This window comes from Macrobrachium nipponense, chromosome 27 (assembly GCF_015104395.2).
Source record: "Macrobrachium nipponense isolate FS-2020 chromosome 27, ASM1510439v2, whole genome shotgun sequence".
Classification (NCBI taxonomy): domain Eukaryota; kingdom Metazoa; phylum Arthropoda; class Malacostraca; order Decapoda; family Palaemonidae; genus Macrobrachium; species Macrobrachium nipponense.
This window is the reverse complement of record NC_087216.1, coordinates 72,121,230-72,138,671: the sequence shown is the minus strand read 5'-3', so window position 1 is coordinate 72,138,671 and position 17,442 is coordinate 72,121,230. Positions and strand designations below refer to the sequence as shown.

Sequence of the window (17,442 nt, the reverse complement as noted above, 5' to 3'; positions counted from 1 at the left end):
AACCGTTCCTAGAGAAAGGAATTGCTCCAACGAGGAGAGTCCCCCCCAACAAACTCATCCACTCCCTCACTGTGCATACTTCTTTCTCTAGGAAGGCTTTTGACTTCTCTGACCCTCGGGCTATCCGTTCTGGAGACGGAAAAGCCCGAAAATCCAGAGCCATCCGAATCCCCAGATAGATACGATCTTGACTGGGATCAAATGAGACTTTTGAAAGTTCACCAAAAGTCCCAGAGACTTGCCATGAAAAGGGTTCTTTTGTAGGTCCTCCAAACATCTTTCCTGAGACTTGGCTCTGATCAGCCAGTTGTCCAAGTAAAGGGACACTCTGACTCCCTCCAAATGTAGCCATCTTGCTACATTTTTCATTAGGCCTGTAAAGACCTGAGGGGCTGTTGAAAGGCCGAAGCACAAGGCCCTGAACTGGAATATCCTTCCTCCCCATCATGAACCTGAGGTATTTCCTTGACGAAGGATGGATAGGCACATGGAAGTAAGCGTCCTGAAGATCTAGGACACCATCCAGTCCCCTGGCCGAAGGGCCCGCCAACACTGAGGATGTCGTCTCCATGGCGAACTTCCTCTTTTCTACAAAGATATTCAGGGCGCTTACATCCAGAACCGGTCTCCATCCTCCTGAGGCTTTTGGAACTAGAAAAAGGCGTTGTAAAAGCCAGCTGAGCAAGGGTCGCTCACTAGCTCTATAGCCTCTTTCTCGAACATTTGTTCCACTGCTTGTGTTAAAGCAAGGCTCATGATGGGATCCCTGTACCTGGACCACCAACTCCCTCGGAGTCGTTGTCAACGTGGTCTTTCCGTAAAAGGAATCAGATATCCTTTCTTATAATCGAGAGGGACCAGTTGTCCGCTCCTCTCTTTGCCCAGGCTTCCGAGAATCTTAGAAGTCTGGCACCTACTGGTGTTTGGAGGACTACTTCCCTACTTCTTAGCTCTGACAGAGCGTGAGAAGGATCTACCTCTCTTGAAAGGTCTATTACCTCTCGAGGTAGAGGCTCTAGAAGGGGGGCCCCCTCGAAAGGGCTCCTGTCTAGCTGGAGTCTCCTTCTTCGTCTTCGTCTGGAAGGAGGTCCTAGGCTTCCGTGCCGACTGCGCGAGCATGTCCTGAGTCGCCTTCGCAGAGATAGATCCTGAGATGTCCTGGATTATCTTCTTCGGAAATAGCAGAGGCGAGAGCTGCGAATACAGGAGAGAGGCTCTTTGGGCATGCGAAACAGACTTAGTCAGAAAGAGCAGAAGACTGATCTCTTCTTAAGGACCCCTGCTCCAATAGGGAGGCTATTTCGCTCGATCCATCTCTAACTGCTTTGTCAATGCACGTTAGAACACTGTTTAGATCTTCTGGCGAAATAGCATCCGGGTTCTGAGTCTTCTTAGCCAAGACCCCCAAAGACCAGTCAAGGAAGTTGAAGACTTCCAAGACTCTAAACATTCCCTTCAGAAGGTGGTCAAGCTCGTTCATAGCCCAGGTAGTTTTAGCAGACAAAAGAGCCGAGCGTCGTGCTGCATCTACCAGAGAAAGAGAATCCGCATCCGCCGATGAGGAAGACCCAGACCTAGGGGTTCTCCAGACTCGTACCAAAATCCAAGTCTGCCCGTAAGCTTGGAAGGAGGGAAAGAAAACACAGTTTTCCCTTTCTCTTCCTTAGAAAGCAGCCAATCACCAACACCTCTCAAAGCCTTCTTCATTGAGATGGTTGGCTTCATCCTCACACAAGAGGAAACTTTCGTCTTCTTCGAAGTAGAGAATAAAGAGAGAGGAGACGGAGGAGCGACGGGAGTAAGGGAGTCTCCAAACTCTTGAAGAAGTAGATCTGTAAGGATCTTATAGGAAGAAACTGACGAGTCCTTCACCAATCCTCTTCTGAAGGTTCAACTTCATCCACTGAAGAACCCTCCGCTTCTTTACGAGGGCAGTTAGCCTTCTCTAAAGAAATGCGCCTGTCCAGAGAGTGTCTAGTAGCAGACTGGCGCCTATCAGGGGAAGCCAAAGTTTCTGGAGAGCTCCTCTCGAATGAGTCCTTCCTACTCTGATGAGTGCGTGCTCTTTGCTCCTTAATCCTACTCCTAGAATTCCGGGCTTCCAAGGGGGAGCGCCTGCTAGGAGAGGAGAGCCTACTATGCTCAAGGCGCTTCTCAGGATCCATGCGCCTGTTCAAAGGAGAGCGGCTGCCAGGCGAGCTGCGCCTACCATGAGGCGCGCCCTACTAGGCTCTTGGCGCCTACTTACAGGAAGACGAAGCCCTGGAGAAGGTCGCCTACTAGAGACCGGCGTCTACCATGCTCCACAAACTTCGCTCCCGACTTGTGTGTCTCTTCAAAAGGTAGTCTCCCAGAAGAGACTATCTTTCAGGCTCTACACGCCTGTCCTGAACCAAGCGGCTAAAAGGAGAGCCGCGCCTATCAGGAGAAAAGCGCCTATCCTCCGCACCACGCTTGGGAGCGGAGAGCGTCTACTTGGGGAGTAGCGCCTACTAGGCTCAAGGCGGCCTAACATAAGGAGAGATCCTGTCTCTTGACGAATCCATCAAAGAGTAGGCTCTCTTATCCGGAGAATGAAGGATCTTCGTAAAAGAGCGAGAGGACGAGGCTGTACGCCTGTCTTTAGACGAACGCCTACTAGGCGCTAGATCCCTTCCTACTGGAGAGATGTAGTCACCAGGAGAAAGCTTCTTGGGCGATTGACGCCTGGAAGACGACAAGCGCCTGCCGAGGGAAGAGCGCCTCCTTCCATCCGCTGATAAAGGAGAGAGAACCGACTCTGACTGAGACGGTAAAACAACAGGCGAAGGAATCCTAGACTTCTTGACAGGGAGAGAGACGTCTTTCCGACGCGTTCCTCCTGCCAAGGAGCCCGCCAGCGCCGAAACTCTGCGCTTGCAGTCCAGCAAGAATTCGAGCTGGAGATCTTGTAAAATCCTCCACCGGAGAAGAGGCTCGAAGCCTACTATGAGGCGAGAACTCCTGCTCCCTCCTGGGTTTCTTGATCTCTACTTCCGGCTCTTCTGGAAAAACTTCCGGGCTGGAAGGAAAGGAGCCAGGAGCCTTCCAGGCTCTCTTCAGTGGTCGCGAAGAATCCGAGGCGCTCCATCCTCTTCTAGGCGAAGGTGAGGAAGACGAAGAGAAGCATTGGCGCAATACCTCCTTCTTCGCGCAAACAAGGGCAGCCTGGGTACGAGCATCAGGATCTAACCGAGGGGACGCCTGATCGGTGGGAGTTCTCCCTAACCTTCCTGCGGCTTTTTGACTTTCCTCCTCCACTGGGACTGGGAGTCTGGAAGAGGTCTAGGCCTGGAAGCATTAAGGAGCCGATCAGACGCACCCTCCACTGCACTGGGGTCACTGCACAATTTCACCTTCACTACTCTTACCTTGCAACGAACGAATCTTCTTTTCCATGCTAAGGATCGTGGCTCTCATGGTTGCCACTTCCGTAGTCGTATCCTTAGGTTCGATGCAGGGCGCAAGGAGCTGAAACTGGAGAAGGTTCTAATGCTACAACAGATTTTCTTCTACCTCGCTAATACGAGACTTACTAGAACTCCTAGACGAAGCCTTTCTCACCCTGTCTTTCTCTAACTTCCTCAAGTAGAAGAAAGAGCCTTCCATTCACCCTCATCCACTTCTCACACTCATTACAACGGGTTAACAAAAGAACATTCTTTCCCTCTACATTTAAAGCACAAACTGTGTGAGGATCTACTGTAGCTTTCGGTAGTCTCACCTTGCATTCATCCATAGCGCACACTCTAAACATAGAAGATTTCTTAACCTCTAACTCAGATCTCGAAATCAAAGAAAAATCCAAAATCAATATCCAAAACAATCCACAAATGCGTATGCCAAGCCAACAAGATCAGGTACTTCACCGAAAGTCAGTCCAAATAATCCACGGCAACGAGAAATGAATAAAGCTGTCAGGTACAACCACAGGTTGTAGTCGTCACCGGCGACAGAAAAATTCTGGCTGGGAAAGAGGAATTGGTTCTTACATCCGCCACCCAGCGGCGGGTAAGGTAGATCACTGACCTACCTGTCGCGTGTGCCGCGAGTTTTGAATTCTGTCGTGACGTCAGAGACGTATAGCTAAGTATATATCTGACAGAAAGTTTCATGTACAAAAAATGTATAGTACTGTACACACAAATAGTACATAATTAGCTGAAGCCACAAGAAAAGCTTGAAAAAAAATGATAGACTGATAAGTACTTCTGTGTAATTAACCCCTTTTCAGGGCACAAAGTCACGTGCGTTTTCTTGTGATTTCTTAGTAGAAATACATGACTGTCTCCACCCATAAGACATGATAACTCAATAGATCCTACATGCTCTCCAAAAGGCCCCATCTGCAGCTTACAAAGACAGGATGGTTTTATGTCAAATGAAAGTCTATCAGATCTGAGCAAGACTTGAACTTGGAACCTCCACAGTGAGAACTCATCAGTAACTACACTAAAATACCATTCCCCATATATTATTATAAAAAAGTTTAACCAGACCAATAAACTAAAAATCCTAGATGTTAAGGGACTGGCTTGAAGGGTTTGTTTATATGAAAGGAATGAGATTAATCAGCTTTTATGAAAAGAAGTTAGAGTTCTATAAAAAAAAAAATTTCTATCTAAACAGTCTGATAGAGTTGATGATTCACCAAGATTTTTTTGAGTGATTGTCTCTAATAGTACTTGTCAATCAAGTTAATAAAAATTTTTATATTCACACAAAATACATACACTAAACAGATAATATTCCATTGTACTATTACTGTAATACATGTTCGTACAATAATTTGTGAATATTTCTCAATTAAAAACACAGCAAACAGGTAAATTTCCAGCGAATAATGGGTATAGTCCAAACAGACATCGGCGAATAGACAAGTCCGCAAATCTCGAGAACGCCAATATGGGGGGGGGGTCGACTGTACCCTTCTATGCCTGATAATAACTCATAGGAAAGACAGCTCCCTTCATCCTCTAACAACCCTCCCACATGCCACCTAACTTGACCTATCAGGTACTAGGTCATTCATTGTAGAATTTTATTAGGGTGAAACCGGTCTAAAATTTCCCTAACCTAGGGATCCTTTCCTGGCACAAGAGGGGGGGGTGAGGTTTGAACCTAACCTACAGCACAATATGATACTAAATAGTACTATAAAATATATCTTGTACAATAAAAGGATATATTCCCTTTTCAGCATCATAAACTTATATAATATTACCTCTACCAGTATTCACCAAATCCAGATACTGATAGATATAGCATATGAGTCTGAGATACCAAACCATTTCCGACACAAGTTATCATCAACATTATGTGGAACATCATAAAACCATACAATCCTCATTTCATCTCTGATTTTATGATTATGAGCAAACGTAACATTTCACTGGGACTCACAGACCCTATGTTTGTTACAACCTATAATAGCATGAAGTTCATACAATACTACTAAAGAACTGACAAAAATGAGCTTGTATAATTTTCTTTAGCAACATACTTCAGGAATTTTGATCAATTTCCCAGCAAAGATATTATATTCCTGGCTGAAAAAAAACCTTAGCACTTAACAGAAGAACTTATAAGTCCTGTGGTTAAGCAGACACTGAAGACACTCTGAAATTAAATGTTAAAAAAAATTCAAAGGTTCTAAAATTCTGCAACAGTAACACCACCTAGCAAACAAACCAAATGAAACCATATGATTGGTTAAGTAACAAAAATGTTTGACAAAACATTTATCAATGTCTAATGTTACTGTACTATATCATTTTCTGTGAATCCCAAATGTTGCTCTTGTGAAGTATATTGTTATTTTTTACTCTAAAACATGGAATTATAATTTTATCTATTTACTGTTGGTATATGGGTTGAAATAAATAATTATATAAGAATGTGGTGGAGTAATAAAGTTTTAAGTTTTCTACGTTGTAAAATCGCATGATTTTGACCAGTCTTCGGCAATGTTTGGCAGACAAAATTTTAATGGTGGTCTAGACATGGAGGGGCTACTGTGTGGGTCCTTTGAACTTAATAATAATATTACTCATTTACTGAGCAAGTGCTCTACCTTATACTTCCTGAGCAATTTGGGCCAGGTTATGAAGTGCTCTGTCCCACTGCTCTCTTTCATCTTAATTATCTTTAAGCCTAGCATGAGTTGGACAGTAAGTGGCTGCCAGCCACTTATTTCTCCTTTCCTTGTCACTTTCACTGGGAATGCAAAGCCAGGATACTAGGCTTCCCTTTCCCAACCTACTAGTGCATCCTGCAACAACACACGACTGAACCATTGCTTAGAAATAAGGCACAGATTAACTAAAATGATCAATGTTCCTCTGATACAATAGCAAAGCGGAAAGGCTTGTTGTCCACCAGCCGTGTTATTGTTTGGGAAAGACACGGCGTCACACTGATGACTCATTGTGGAATGGATTATGGAACTTTGGCCCAAGGCCAAGTGCTGGGACATACGAGATAATTCAGCGCAAAAAGGGAAACAGCGTATATAGAAAGATTTGGAAATGAAAAAACAGAGCAGGAAAACCTTCTGCAGTTGCAACATTAATGGATTGAAAGGAATTAGGTATACGTAGTAGGTAGGGGCCTTAGGAAGAGAGCCTGCAAAGAACCTTGAGTAATGCCTACAGTGAATTGCGTGAGGTGCACCGACTGCAATATACCCCTACTGCTACTATGGGGGACACCAAACTACTATAGGAAAACAACCGAGTGGACTGGCCAACTCACCGACTACCGCGGCTAGGCCACCTTCCGAAAAAGTACTTTAACACGTCCTAACACGGGAGATGGTCATCAGTCATGAGTTGTTGGTGGTGATAGCAGGAGCTCAAGACCTCTACTCTCCTTTCGAAATAAGTATTTTCTCCAAAGTTAGAAATTAAGGCCATATTTTAAGATTTAAACAGAGGGTAATGAAAAGGGTGGCCAACGCAATGCCTACAACACCAAAACGCTTTCGAAGTTTTTACTTACAACTCCAAATATTTCAAAGATTGACGCCATCTCGATGTTTGCGGAGTCGCTTGTGTTAACAAACTTCCCATTTCCTGTGCTAAATCCGCACACCACTTGTACCCATAGACGCTGGGGCACTTTCATCACAACAATCAAAACCCCGACCTCTAACCAGCACTCATTCGTCCTTATTCAAGGGGACTACAGCATTCTTTGCGGCGTTTTGCGCTCTTCAATTGCTTATCAGTGTTGTCAATTGGTATGTGTTTACCCTCCAAACTGGGTATAAGACTTCCACAAAACCGGGGAAATAAGTAAAATTAGCACATCTATTTGTATTATATATACATATTACAGCAATTTTATCATTACTGCATTACTATGACAACTAGAATTCATGGATACAGTTTGTAAATGCATCAGCGTATGTGTGTCGCTCCACTAGATTGGCAACGATGCGTCTTTTTGCCGTCGTCTGCTCGTACTTCAGAAATATCTGTAATTTTTCGGGGTTAATTTGGTTGCAAAAAATGGATAATAGACATGAATTACCTAAATAAACTGCCATAGTCTACTTTACCGTGGAATGAGGGCTTAGAATTACCACAACTGCAATCTTGAGTAAGATTAATAAACGTTACATATATACGCTAACATTGTTCAAATGAGTGCTGGGAAGGCTGGGAAAGATGGTGGATTGTCCGTGGTTAGGCCGGCCAGCCACACGATTGCCACCATAATGGATTTCAAAACTGCCTTGAAAACATATTTTACGAAGAGCTCACATGCTTATTTTAGTTTGTATGGTGCTTTCATATCTCACATTATGTTGACGAAACTTCAGTCTTTTGAATGGTAGGCTTAAAGTTGTAATTGTATTCTTGTTTCACCAATTCAATATCGAGTGAATAAGGCCTGGCCAGCGAGATGACGATGGATCGTCGGCGGTTGTTTACCCTAGTTGGTTTACCTAACCTTACGCTACCAAGGAAGGAATAAAATATCCTTAGGCTTATTTATAACATGGATTTTTATGTAAAATAAGTATGGATTAATTACTGATTACACTATAATAAACGTACTACGAGTATAATTGATTCTACCTACAAACAGACGTCAATCAACTGGAAGAAAACATGACCATACCGAAGGGTTCGGAGACCAACACCTTTCATTCCTCATTTCGTTTCCCCTTTCCCTCCTTCCCTCTCATTCCTACACGCCATGAAAACGAAAAGAACTTTCATTTCGCCATTACCTCCTCGAGCTGAAGATCTAGTTGTTCGACGAGGTCGCATTCATTCTTAATTACATTGTCATTTGACAGTTGTCCCTCCCCTTCATTCGCCATATTTCCAAGCTGTGTCCGATTTCACTCCCGAGATTAAAGTCGTGTACTTTTTTTCCTCTGGAAATCTAACATATACTGATAATTATTTTGAAAATAATCTATAATTAAATTTTTAATCATATAAGATCCTACCTGTATTCGTCTGTGAAGACTTTAGCGTAAATCTTGTTTAAAAGGAAAATATCATACGAGCGTCGCTTTCGGATGCAATGTTTACCAGTGTGAACAGCTTTTCCGAACAATTTTTCTTTTTAGTCTCCGGCAATTGCTTAACCAAAACTTGACCAAACACAAAATTAATTTTATTCATTGGTGTCACTGTATGACTGTGCCATTCAATACAATCTAACTGTCATTTCAATAAAAGAATGCGTCATTGTCGTAAATTCATTCAAACTCGAAATCTCCACATAACGCATTGCTTATTATTATTTTTTATATTTTTTTGCATTGTTATTTCACTTAACGTAGGGTGTGTCTATGGTTTAAATACTTTAAAAAAACATTTTAAGCAGTAAAGATGGTTGACGGTACTGCTACGTGAGATATGCTTTTCATCTTGCATTACTCACGATGACACCGCAATGCAGAGCAATGCGATTATAGTGCTGTTACAAATGCAAAATCAATGATAATCACATAATTGTGATCTCGGTACTTGAATTTGTGGCTGAAGAACAGAAGTTATCTGATGGCGATGTAGTAGTCGGCACATATTATTCAAATAAAAACATTTATTTGAAGAGATCATTCGTTGTAGATTTGCATATAGTGCTTATTTCTGACACTTTTCATGCAAAATACTAGAGGTTTTTGTGAGCTATTCTTTTGATATGGACTTCATATTTGTTATCCGTTTTTCTAACGCACAAAAACACCTCGTGTTGGTACGATATCAATGGATATATATCTCTCTTCTCACGCACACACACACACACACACATGCGATAGTTTCCGATAAAAGTGACAGCAATTTTGCAAGGCATTGTTGCTGCATAAATCTATAGCAACGGTGACGAGCTTTCTGGAACAAAAATCCCTCCTGAATTGCCGTTATATTGCTTTAACAAGTTCATCAAGGAAGTTTTCATTCAGTTTCACGTGGTGGCTGAGCGAGTGGGGTGATAATCCCACCATCCCCAGCCCAACCACCCCCACGGCGGGGCCAGCACAGCAGTAGAGTCTGAGGGAGATAGTCACCCAGAGGAAAGGCTACTTTCGCTTTCGTTTAAACTGCGCACCGTTCCTGGGCGTCTAGACCGAGTCTGACATAGTAGCACTCAGTTTAAATAGCTGAGGTTCTTTCTGTCACTTTGCATTGTATGAATAGATTCTTATATATATATATAGATATATATATATATATATATTATATATATATAATATAACACAACACTTCCACATCTCTCTCTCTCTCCTCCATCTCATAATATTTTATGTTGTCTTCTCTGTCCTGCTACGTTAATTTTAATAATATCTCTCCTCTCTCTCTCTCATATGGTACTTATCAATGATGACTGTTTTATATTCCTGGGATAATTTTTGTTGAATATTGAACTTTTTTTTTTTTTGAAAAAATATCTCTGCTGCCGCTAGGTGTACCATATAAATTTTCAATGAGGTCCAGTTAGTAGTAATTGTATTAACTCAGAGCAATTGTGTAAGTGATAGTGTTTAAATATATAAATGTAGTACTATATCATATATATGTGTGTGTGTATGTAAGTATATATATATACATATATATACATATACATCACAGTTATACGCTATTTCTGAGCCCAAAACGAATTTTCATTTAAGATAAGCAACGCAAAGAAGCAGATATAATCCCGGGGTGGGCCGAGACTCTCTATTTATAACTCACGGTCGAGTTCTCCCGCCGACGCGTAGTTTGAATGTAAAGTTGTAAACAGCCTCTCTCTCAAGAGGCAGTTTCACACACGTGTGACGCCAACATGCAGAAGAATCAATGAAGGTTTTGTTGCGTTGAACGAACTTTAGACAGTTCCTAGGGTACCTATAGGCCTATAACAATCAACGCCCAATATGTTTTCATTAAGCGCTTAATTAAAAGGCTTTTCCCTCCTCAAGGTTTGGTGGGGGTATACTAGGGACGTCATAGTGCCCCACGTGGTGCACTGTAGGAATGTAGGTACTACTATATGGGTGTTGTGTCGCTTATAGGGCCCCCACCCCCAGGCCAGCAGCCAGCTAACTACACACGTGTAGCTACACCTGCTTTTCAGCCTTCTCTATTGCTTCTCAGTGAAACTCCAGATCTTTGTATTTATCTTTTTATTTCATGGATCGCTTTTATCTTCTCATCGTTCCAACTCCTTGTTTTCACTGTCTTTTTAAGCGTTAAATGGTGTGACTCACACGGCAGGGGCAGGCGGTGTTCCTAATGGCGATCACGCTGCTTCGGTGCCTCGTGGGCGCGTGATTTCTGCCTTTAATGGGCATCTTTCTTACCTAAAACAATTACCCGTGTAATATATGTTGCACTGTGTATACTACCTAAATAAATTCATTTTAAACTTATGCTTATGGGACAACTGAAGTTGTATCAAAAAGTCTGTGGCCAACAGGAAGCATGCTAAAACTATGAACTATGGTTTCATCGCAGCAGTTAAAAATGGATGATTAATTCCCAATCTTTTGTTTACAATATTCTGGGTGTATAAGCCTAATATTTCGCAAGAGATTCTACTCCTAATAAGTCCAAATTACTCAGTAGACTTATTCAATTCCTGTAGAATCTCATGGCAGAAGAGATTAAAAATGTGTAAGCCAGGATTCAAACAAAAATGTGTATTTGGAGAAAATTCCTTTAGTTCAACTTGTCCGAAAATGCCACTCTAGATCATCAAGTTGTGCTAAACGTAGATTGTATCGGGAATGAAATGTCACATTTAGTGGCCAGTTAATGAATGAATGATAATATAGACGCGGATTCCTTGCCTGTTAGTGAATATTCCTAATATTCTCAAACTGCGGTATACTCAGACATCCATCAGGGTAACAGGCAAGAACTTGTCTGAAAATAATGGACAACCCGGACATACGAATTCATGTCTATAGCTATTATCACTCGTAATATGCGCAAGCCATTCGTCGCCATAGCTTTTCAAATGCAGTATTGCTCATCTTTTTATATACGTCATGCAGTTTCACTGTATGCGAAGATGGAGGATGCACTTGATAAATATGGCACTTGTTTGTTATCAATCTACTGCGCATGTCTCGTGTTAGCAGGGTAGCTCACGGTCTACGTCTTATGTTTATTACGTAAATTATACGCTTAAATTGACATGATATCCAGAGTTTACGTTGTGGAACCATCGTCTAAAACCATTGGAATCTAACAAGGTAACGCAGTGCCATCCTAAATCATGCACATGCTAATACAGGCGTCTTTGTTTTCGTCATTTTCCAATGCGTCATGTTAAGGGCCATGTGCACGCTGTGGCGGGAATGCGGCCCTGCAGCGCTGTTGCCAGATCCAATTATAAAAAAATACCTTCGACCGATACAGAAGAAAATAAATTTTAGAGGGAGTTTTACTGTATTTTTTCAGTTAATAAATTAATATTAACATTATCTCATTATTTTGACGCTTAATATTCCCCTACGCTTATATTAATGAAAATATTTTCATTTTTACTCGTGTATAAGCGTCTCGAAGTGTTGGCAAAATTGACAGTGGACGGTGTGAAGTCAGAGGAGCGTTTTCATCTAGCAATAAAGTCGCCAGGATATATTAACCCTTACTATTCGATTAACCAGCATGGAGGTGCTGCACCTATAGAGTTATATGCAACAAGTTTCAAAGCTGCTGCAACGGAGACATTGCACGATGAGAGGAATAGACAGATACGCAAATGATAATAACGTGTTATTATCAGCATAACGGCCGCTCCTCATGGCGCCTAATATATTAAGACTGTGGGTGGTCACATGCGATCTTTTTTTTTCATAATAAGTCGCCTTTAAACTTTTATTATATATACATACTGATAAACACACACGTGATTAATCCATTACATGTGCATATGGAGTGAGCATATAAAATCTCAAAGATAAAGTCAGAGATTCGAGCAGACGTATATTCAAACTCCACCTGGCTTATCTTTAAAGATGAATTAAGCCACTTTACACACACACACACACACAAATATATATATATATATATATATATATATATATATATATATATATATATATATATATATATAAATGTATATATATATATATATATATATATATATATTATATATATATCATATATATCTTACTGAAACGGTTCAATCATATCTGAGTATCTCATTGTTCATTTATTAGTCTAATTTTTCGTACTTGGTGAAGCACAGTACCATTCTGAGCAATGAATACTGGTAATGGTACTGGGACTTTATGGACACCCTGTAGATTATGTTGGCCAAGGTCTTACCCATACACGTTAAAAAAAATCGTCAAAATTTTGCATCAAAATTTTGACGTGTAACTTTGATACAAAATTTTGATGCATAATTGCCTACACACGTTTAGGCGTTTTTCCTATCAAAATTCAGTATCGTCAAAATCTTCGACATGGATGCATCAGTGGCCATAGCACTAGTGTTGGCATTGGACTCTGATAAACCTCCTGGTAAACGTCGGAAATGGTCAAAAGACTGGCTTTTAAAACGGGAAAATTACTAGACTAGGGTTTTTGTGACGTCAAAAACTCTGCGCAGTAATTTTTCATAACATTGAATAGGTTACTTATAAAATTACATCTAATTCTTCTTGTCAAAGAAAAATGGACATGCATACTTATTTATCTAGTATGTAAATTACTGATCGTTCAGTAAGGGAATACATTTTTTTAATGTTATACCTAACTTTCCTTTGTGTCAGCTATATACAGATTAAATTACACGACTCTTTTATGCAAAATTCTGTACTTTATATAAGTTAGAACGTTAGGCTTTATCTTTTTTTGTAATGAGAGAATTAATAGGGATTTTATGTATGAAAAATACTGACTGTTTGATGGTTTTTTAAATCAAATTATAGTTGGCTTTCAAAATACCTTATATACGAATTAGATTGAACAATTCTGTACTTCAACTACAATAAGCCTCAAAATAGAAATATTTAGAAATATATTTTTCAGTGATGGTTAATTTAGCGATAAAAACAGCATTGGCTCTACACTCCTAAAACTTCAATCAAAAATTTCTTTTCGGCCTCCTTCTTCACAGACATGGCGATCCTATCTCCTCGTCAGTCACCTGCGAACTAAAAAGTTTGATCAAAATTTTGACAGGAGCCCACACACGCATCAAAAATTTGACGACTCGTCAAAAAATATAAAACGGATTTGATCAATCAAAATTTTGCTTCAAATCTATTTTTTTTTTTTTTTCATCAAAACGTCCTACACACACTCAAATTTTGATGCAAAATTTTGACGCTTTTTTTGAACGTGTATGGGCCCCGTCTAGAGATGTGGCTTGATTTTTTTTATTTTTTATTTAACATTTGCTTTAGGCTTCGGTTGCTGAGAAAAAAATAGATATTGGTTAAAAACATAAAACTAACTAGAGAAAAATTGAATACCTATTGGAACCTGTATAATCCAGGTGCAGGGCAATATTGTTAGACCAAATACGTGTAGCATCCATTTACTTCCTCCTTCTGTGTGTAACAGTATTCTATCTCGCTGACTGTTACACTCAGAAAATATAGTATGCGGATACACGTACGTATTTGGTATAACTATGCTCAGTTTTTTTTCCATTTGTCCATCAGCCTGTGGTGTATGCACATGGTAACACTGCGTCTCAGGCTTTATATAATGTCCTATTTCGAATATTAACCGTGTAATTCGCATACAGTAAATTATCAAAAGACTTTTCAGTTGCAAATGTACACCAAGGTATCCTTTTATTTACTTAAAACTTACACATAGCGTAACTATTTAAAGCCCGGGACGCAGTGTTACCATGCGAAAACACTAGAGCCGGATGGACAGATGGAAAAAAACAGAGTATAGCTTGCCTTAACTGGATATAGTTTGAATACTATACAGGTCTCTGTGAGTACATTTACTTTTTCTGTGGTTAGTTTTCTGAGTTTTGTTTCATTTTATGCTATTTTTTATCGTGGGATGCCAAAACGTGTAGTATATTTTGATTTATGTCTTCCGGGTTCAGCCTGATCTTAATTTTTTAATAATTATTGACTGTATTCATTCGTAAATAGAACTTAATTCTTCTGTTAAAAGGTCGTGGTTCCAAAGCGCTCACTCCACAAACACAGTTGCGGGCACACTACACTGTACTGTTTATGAGGTGCAAAGCTTCTTCTTCTTCTTCTTCTTCTTGCAATAGCAACAGACGCCTACAATAAAGAAAAATCAAGCAAGAGTCCGTGCTGGCTCTAAGCCAGTATAATCTATAGTGCACCTGCCAAGTATGGAAAATTACTGACTAATACATGAATAATGAAATACTTTTACTGCGTCAAGTTGCCTATAGATATTATAATCATATGTAAGAGCCATTGTCTTGCATGATGCTAAGAAATAATAATGGCGACTAAATTAATCCAATATCACCCGCTTTTGCATATATTACTCATTCACAACCCCACATCCCCCAAATGGATGAAGACCCGGCCCCACCTAGGAAAGTTGTATAGGCCTATAGGTATCACCGAACTATACAGATTCAAATACTACCTTATTTTCGGATATTATGACAAAGGAAACAACATTAACATTTTTTATCACAACTGGACCTTTTATTCTATAGTCATTGCATATTTGGGTATATTCAAAATCAAATACTTGAAAATGTAATTTTTGCTATATTAAGAAGAAATCTTAGGTATGCGGCCCGATAAGATGTTATTCAAAGTACTGCTGACTTTGGTTAACAGAGTTTTTTTTTTTGTATTTATAATGTTGAAAGTTTGAACTGTATTTCAAAAATATTTCTTCTGTTTTATTGATTGATTCATTTTGATAAGTTTTAAGAATAACATACAAATTACTTTATTTGTTGTTATGTTATATACCTTGACTTAACGAAAGGACAATTGAGTTTTAAATATTCTAAAAAGTATGTATTGTTATTTATTACTTTATAAATACAGTTCAATGAAATAATAATCTTCTAGTAGCAGTAGTAGCAGTAGCAGCAGCAGTAGTAGTAGTAGGCGGGATATATCTTTGGATTGGCTCCCCTGACTTGTTTTTATTCCTCCTTTGCGTTCAACTTCATATTCCCCAGCATCGGTTATGGATGGGATCGAGTGTGTCGTTTTCAGACCTATCCAGTAGAAGGAATGGAGTACAAATGAAATAATTAGGCATGACGAAATAAATGATAAATAAATAAATAAATAAATAAAGCTATCTTATAATATTCCTCTACACTACTGTATAGCTAAAGCTTAAAGGATGCTTAAAGCTATACCTATTTTCATCAAATACTCAGAAAATAACTGAACTGTTATATATTAAGAAATAAATCACGCGATTGCGTTGGCCATTGCGTTCAATACGTGTCTTCACACTATGCGATTGTTTCCTGCATATACGTGCGGCAGCACTAGCAGTAGACCTCCACTGCTTCTGGTGATCGGGTGCAGTGGGTATTTAAATTATTTGGGGGATATAAATAGTGTTATTCCCGTTGCTGAATAACCATTGCTTCCATGCAACGAAAAAACACCATACAATAATAATAATAACAATAATAAATAGTGTTATTGGTAAATAAGAAAGAACTAGAGGTATGGATGGCTTAAGTATAAACTACTGAGAAATGATTTACTAAATGATTTGCTATTTTTTTCAATTAAGTTACATAATTTTTGATACTGAAATTAATAGAAGCTAATTGGCAAATTATTGATATAAAAGAGGGCTAAAAGCTTTTGATTTCGATAAATTAGATTTTTTTTAGAAGTTTTTATAGCTAACACTTGCATTTTATTTACATTAATTAATGAAAAAGAGAGCGATATCCATTTTTGTATCAAAGTAAAAGATTTTAGCTTTTGATATAGATATATCAGTTTATACTTTTGATAAACAGAGATGTTTCAGCTAACGTTTGTTGCTTTCATTTCTCCTTTTTAATTTCTATATGGAAAAGCAAATTTACAAGGAAAGGTGTATATTATTCCCTCTTACTTGATGGTAACTGCCAGTTGTTGTGCTGGAGAATATCATCTCCGAATGTCGCATTTCTTTTAGCAACTGGTCATGTAGACGTGACAAGAGTTCCTCAAAAGGTTGTTTTAGACATTCTGAAGTAATTGAAAAATTTATCACCATCTCTCTTCAGCTCCTCGAAAAGTGTGGGAAATGCACCATACAATTTCCTTTGTGTATTCAAAGGGTGTACATATCCGGTGAATTCTAGATTTTCTCTTCTTTTTTCTCAAATGTAATAAATAAAGACAACAATTTTCTCTTCCTGTCCATCTATACTCTGTTTTTTTCCATCTGTCCAGCCACCTGTGGTTTTTGCGCATGGTAACACTGCGTCCCGGGCTTTAAATAATATCCTATTTCGAATATTAACGATGTAATTCACATACAGTAAATTATTAAAACACTTTTCAGTTGCAAATGTATACCCAGATATAATTTTATTTACCTAAAACTTACACATAGCGTAACTATTTAAAGCCCGGGATGCGGTGTTACCATACACGACTTCCCAATAGGCCGAGAGCAGACTGCAAGCACCCGTCAAAAATTGTACGATTTACGAAATTTTGTGTCGCATTGAGATCCGGCACTGCAATGGCATCTTGGTGCGACAAGAATCGCATAGTGTGAAAGGACCCTTAGGATGCTTAAAACCACTTAAATAGTCGAATATTTAGACAAATTTAATTATACAATAGCTAGAAAATAACAAACGCTGCTTAATTCGGTCTTTATTTGTTTCCAAGCATGCCGCGGAAACTGCATGCTAGTCTTCGTACGCTCTAGGCTGCCGAGGCTGCTCAAAATCACGTAAATTATCAAATATTTAAACAAATTTCAACATTTAATAGCTAGAAAATAGTAAAAACGGCCTTAT

At 39.4% G+C, this 17,442-nt stretch overlaps 1 protein-coding gene across 1 annotated transcript in view; it reads right to left on the bottom strand.

The window, feature by feature from the left end:
* LOC135201077 (vacuolar protein sorting-associated protein 8 homolog) overlaps window positions 1-8,399 on the bottom strand; it is a 131,007-nt gene extending 122,608 nt beyond the window's left edge. The window contains exon 1 of the mRNA XM_064229963.1: window positions 8,258-8,399. Within this exon, the coding sequence (XP_064086033.1) occupies window positions 8,258-8,350 (93 nt within the window). The 5' untranslated portion in view covers window positions 8,351-8,399. The remainder of the gene's footprint in view (window positions 1-8,257) is intronic.
* Window positions 8,400-17,442: the final 9,043 nt, after the last annotated feature.